The following is a 5,114-nucleotide window of genomic DNA, read 5'->3' as shown; positions in this document are numbered from 1 at the left end:
ATTCTACAATTTGATAAGAGCAATATTGTGCAGCAAAGCTGAAAAAAATATTTCCATGATTCAAAGCGGCTAAAAAAATATTTCCATGATTCAAAACAACTGAAAAAATATTTACTTGGCTAACCTTGTTTCGAATGAAAAATTAAACAAACACACATGTATTAGTTATTATTTAAAAAAACTCAAACAAGCAGCAAATGTACGCCAAAATGACCAGTATCATAATCACTTTCTTTTGCGGTGACAGTATTATAGTCACAACTGGAGAGTAGATCAACAAATCTGCATTGTAACTTACTCTGTAGTATCAATTCCACAGGAGCTTGCACAATCTACTCAAAGATACAATACTAAATACTAATTGACCATCATTGTCTTGCTTAAGCTTCACAACTGCAAAGGGAACATACTAAACTGACCAATGATTACATAACTTTTGTCCTTGTTTCAACTGCCACACTGTAAACTAAACATACTAACATTGACCATGGTAACTACTTAGACAGTCCAGCTTGGAAGCAAAACACTTGGAGCGCCATCTATGAAACAAGCCAAGGGCAGCAGATCCTTGTTACAGGATAACAGTGGGTCCTCATGGCGATGGCAGTTTTCCCATAGCACGATCTGAAAAGATACAATTGATTAAGCTTATAACCATGCTGTAGCTCTTTATTCCGACTAGTTAGGTATGAAATCTAAAATAATAACATTATTCAGATTTACTCCCTCCGTCCCATAATATAAGAGCTTTTTTACACTAGTGTATTATACTATGGGACGGAGGAAGTACTATATCTAAGCCAATGTCGAGAATTGTCGATAAAAATTGAATGAAACAGGTTCTCCAAGGAGAAGCTGAAACAAACAAACAACCTGAAGATTACATATACTAGGCAGTAGGAGCAAGGAGATGCATATAAGATTACAGCCTTGCGCAACCTGCCTATGAGCAAGACTGCAAGAGCAGCTCAGAGCATATGGCATTGCAAATATTCACACATCGTAATTCTCAAACGTGCATCAATACGTACCTGGAGTGCAGAAGCTCATGTAGGGAACAACGATGACGTCGTAGTTTCTTGACCTGCAGGTGTATACCTTACGGACATGGCCTGACTTGAGCTCCATGGAGAATACCGTGTTGTCTGTCCTAAGAGCATCTCCAACAGGCGCGCTAAACAGGCGCCGCGCCGTAAATATACCCACTTTAGCACGCGCGCAACCCGGCGGATGGCTCCAGTGGGCGCGCAATAACCGCGCGCACGGTATAACTAGTTGGGCGCGCGGCAGGAAGCGGTACCTCGCGCGGTGTATTTGCGGTGCCCGCTTCCGCGCGCGGCACACTCGACGCTCGCACTGCGCTCTTCTTCTCCCCCTCCAAAACCCCGTGCGCACCGGCGCCGGTGACCCGCACCCATGGACGCACGCGCCGGCACCCCGCTCACCCCGTCCTATAGCCGCGACCCTCCCGCCGTCGCCGCCACAAACCCTAGCCCGGGTGGCGTTGGCCTCGCCTCCGCCGGAGCTCCTCCGACCAGTGGCCTCGTGCGCGGCCTCTTCATGCCGCCGCGGATGACCTCGGCGGCAGGTGGCGTCACGTCGCGCCGGCCCGAGCCGCCGCCCCCTCCTCCTCAAAGCTCCCCAATGCGGCGCAGCCAAAGAAGGGCAAGACATCGGCGAAGAAAAACAAGGTGGCAGACGGCTCCGGCACCTCCAAGGCGAGGAGGAATAAGCTTGCGGGGTGTGCGACGGGCGCGGCGGCTGCCGAAGCGCCTGCAAGGTCACTCGTTGAGCCGGCGGTCGGCGCGCACAACATGTTCGACGAAATGCCTCCAAGGTAAAAAAAATCTAACTTTTCTTTTTTTGTTATTTTTTGAATGCATTCGTCACATATAGATAGCTTATTTGCATTGTGCAAAAAAAATTTGTAGTCTCAATGATGATGCATACATGTCAACGATGGGTGTTGGCTCCAACAATTCGCATTGGTCTCAAACCAATGACATGCATTTTGAAGACCATGAGTTCGAGGTGGACGAGGAGGGTGAGGGCATTGTCGACACACCGAAAGGAAGAGCGGGCAATTACACCAACGCCGATGACATCTTACTATGCAATACTTGGTTGCAAGTGTCGAGGGATCCATCCGTTGGAGGTGATCAAAGTAGAGATGCTTATTGGAACCGGATGAAGGAACACTTTTATGCTCGCAACATGAGTGGAATTGACCGCTCCAACCGATCACTTAGGTCCCGGTGGTCGACAATCAACTCGGATTGTCAAAGGTGGGCGCCTGTCAAAAGGCGGTTGACAAGTTGAACCCAAGTGGCACAAATGAGGACGATAGAGTAAGTGCCATTTCATCTTACATGTTAGTGCTAACTTTCTTTGTTTTGCTTGTTGTTGGTGCTAACTTGCTTTGTTTTCATGTAGTACAACATTGCGCAAAACTTGTTCAAAGAAGAGGAGAGGAAAACCAAGAAGGGGAAGATCAAGAAAGGAAGGGTATTTACTTTGCCTCATTGCTATGAAGTGTTGAAGAATGATGATAAATGGAAGAAGCGTGAAGATTTGGATGATTTGCATTTGAGCGACAAACGGAAGTGAACAATTAAGTTGGATGATGATGATGATGAGAATGATGCATCAAGTGATGACGGCAAGAGAAGCCCCACACCCAACTCGGTTTCATACTCGAAGCCAAAGCGACCGGATGGGTGCAAGAAAGACAAAACCAAAAAGAAGAAGAGGAAAGGAGATGATGAGCTCAAAAATGCTATGGAAGCTATTGTGAAGGCAAGAAAATAAGCCAACGAGGTGAGAAAAATGGCAAGGACCCAAGATGCCGCGGCCGAGGAGAGGAAGGTGGCTTTGGAGGAGAGGAAGGTGAGCAATGAGGAGCGAACTAGGTTGTTGGAATGGGAGAAGCACTTGTTCTTCTTGGACACAACTAACCTCAATGCGGCGCAAAAGGAGTATGTCAATCTTGCCCAAGAAGAAGTCTTGATCCAAAAAAGAGCCATGGTTCGTGCAATGGGCGGCGGTGGCCTCGACGCAATGGGTGGCGGTGGCCTCAGTGCAATGGGTGGCGATGGCCTCGGCGCAATGGGTGGCGGTGGCCTCGGCGCCATGGGTGGCGGTGGCCTCGGCGCCATGGGTGGCTTCGGAGGTACCGTGGGCAGTTTAGGTGCAATGGGAGGCATGCCTGGCATTGGAGCACCCCCCGACGCTATGGCCACCATGGGAGGCATGAGTTTTGCTTCTCTCATGGGAGGCATGGGTGCACCTCCGGCCGCCATGGGCGGAATGCCTTTCGATGTGCCTCCTCGCACACATTCCCATGAAGATGCCATTGAAGATCTTGCCAACACCATCGGAGCTTCACGTGATGCGCTGCGCGATGAGAAGAGGGAGGAAGATTCATCTTTAGAGGCGGAAGAATCGTCTTCCGAAGATGAGGACGAGGATGAAGACGAGGACGAGGACGAGGAATGATATGTCTTTCATTTGTGTATTGAACTTGATTTGCATTTTGAACTTGGTTGGATGAACTTGTGGGCATGATTTTAAACTTGTGGGCATGAACTTCATCAACTTGTTTGCGTGAAATTTTTATTGTGTTGGAAAATGTTTATCATTTTGTGTTGAAAATGCCATATGGAATGCACCGGCGAGTCATGCGCGCTGCATTTTAGCGCAGCTGCTGGAGCCAGCGCTGCGCGCCGTGCCAAACCAGGCGATACGCGCGCGGCATATCTGTTTTTTGCGCGCGGCGCGACCGGCGCCTGTTGGAGATGCTCTAACGAAAATGAGTCTGTGGCCGTCCGCGAAGCCAACGACCTCAGGTGGCGTCGAGAGGCCACGAGTGTGGAGCATCGTCTTGTGCTGGATAACTCTGCACTGCACCCATTCCACCTCTCCGTTGGCGCCATCCTTCATCGACCAGAGGTAGAGCGTGTCGTTCCGCATGCCTGCGAACCCCAGCCTGCCATCCTCCGCTTTCACGAGGACGGTGCAAGAGTAGTACTCGTGCTGGGACGGCGGCCAAATCACCGAGAGTTCCTGCCTGACGATGTCGTACCCCAACATTCTGAAATTGAGGTACGGGTCGCAGGTGAAGTAGAGCGTGTACCCCACAAGGAAGCTCGGTCGCCCGTCAACAAACGCCGGCTGCTCGATCTCAACTCGCTGGCTCCAGGCATCGGCCTCCGACGAGTAGGTGCAGGCGAACGTGATGCCATGTTCGCCGCATCCCATGAAGGCGACACGGAAGGGTCTGCCATGACAGTCGAGGTGGTCGCAGCCGACCGCGGCGCAGAGCACGGCCGCGTTGAAGCCAAGCGCGTAGGCCGGCACGCGGGGGATCTTGAACTCCTCACCCGTGACGGGGTCCCAGACGACGAGGCGCTGGCCCTGAGCGGTGTGGAGGAGCACGCGGCCGTGGCGGGCGTCCAGCACATTCAGGTCGGGGCGGTCGGAGGCGGCGGGGCGGAAGGAGGAGGTGGGGACGAGCTGGGCCATGCCTTGGTAATGCTGCTTCAGGTTGAGGACAAAGCCGAGCATGGAAGGTGTTCGATGGAATGCGCGGTAGCGGCGGAGGTACGCCGGGTCGGTGAGGAGGTGGCGCCAGCGCCAGCAGACGAGGGAGGCGTGCACAAGGCGCGTGGGGTCGTCCGAAGGGAGGCGGAGGAGGATCTCCGGGGCCATGTCGGCGATTGTCCGAGGCGCCGGCGCTGGTGCCGGCACGAGGCGAGGCCGTTTCGGCATAGGCGTGTCCATGGGTCGTTGCTTGCTTCGTTTGGTGCTGGTTTCCCGGCGCTACGGTTAGGTTTTAAGCATGCTAGTGGCTAAGAGGACGGCGACCGGAATGGGAGGGTCACGCACGCGGCTTGCGGAGGGAGACGGTGGCGGCATGGGAGGGGAAGTTAGCTCGAGAAGTGCGCGGGCCGGGAGTTGGCGCATGATTTTAACACCGTTTGGCGGGCAGCAAATTCAAGTACTGCCGCCAACCAGAATATTGTGCAATCTGTCGCTTGGCGCCTACCGCGGATCAGGGCACACTAGTGGAGGAGCACGCAGCCATAGCTATTGGTGCGGCTCCCATATCGGGCCTC

The 5,114-nt window shown here is 52.6% G+C and overlaps 1 protein-coding gene across 1 annotated transcript; it reads right to left on the bottom strand.

Annotated features, from left to right (window-relative positions):
- Window positions 1-592: 592 nt before the first annotated feature.
- On the bottom strand, window positions 593-4,779 carry LOC125541573. Its single transcript, XM_048704945.1, has 3 exons — window positions 3,797-4,779; window positions 1,032-1,147; window positions 593-624 (listed from the first exon to the last, which is right to left on the bottom strand). The coding sequence occupies exons 1-3, from the start codon at window positions 4,777-4,779 to the stop codon at window positions 593-595; spliced, it is 1,131 nt and encodes a 376-aa protein (XP_048560902.1).
- Window positions 4,780-5,114: the final 335 nt, after the last annotated feature.

Source organism: Triticum urartu, chromosome 2 (assembly GCF_003073215.2).
Source record: "Triticum urartu cultivar G1812 chromosome 2, Tu2.1, whole genome shotgun sequence".
Lineage (NCBI taxonomy): Eukaryota > Viridiplantae > Streptophyta > Magnoliopsida > Poales > Poaceae > Triticum > Triticum urartu.
The sequence above is the reverse complement of the archived record's forward strand: the minus strand, read 5'-3'. Positions and strand labels throughout refer to the sequence as shown.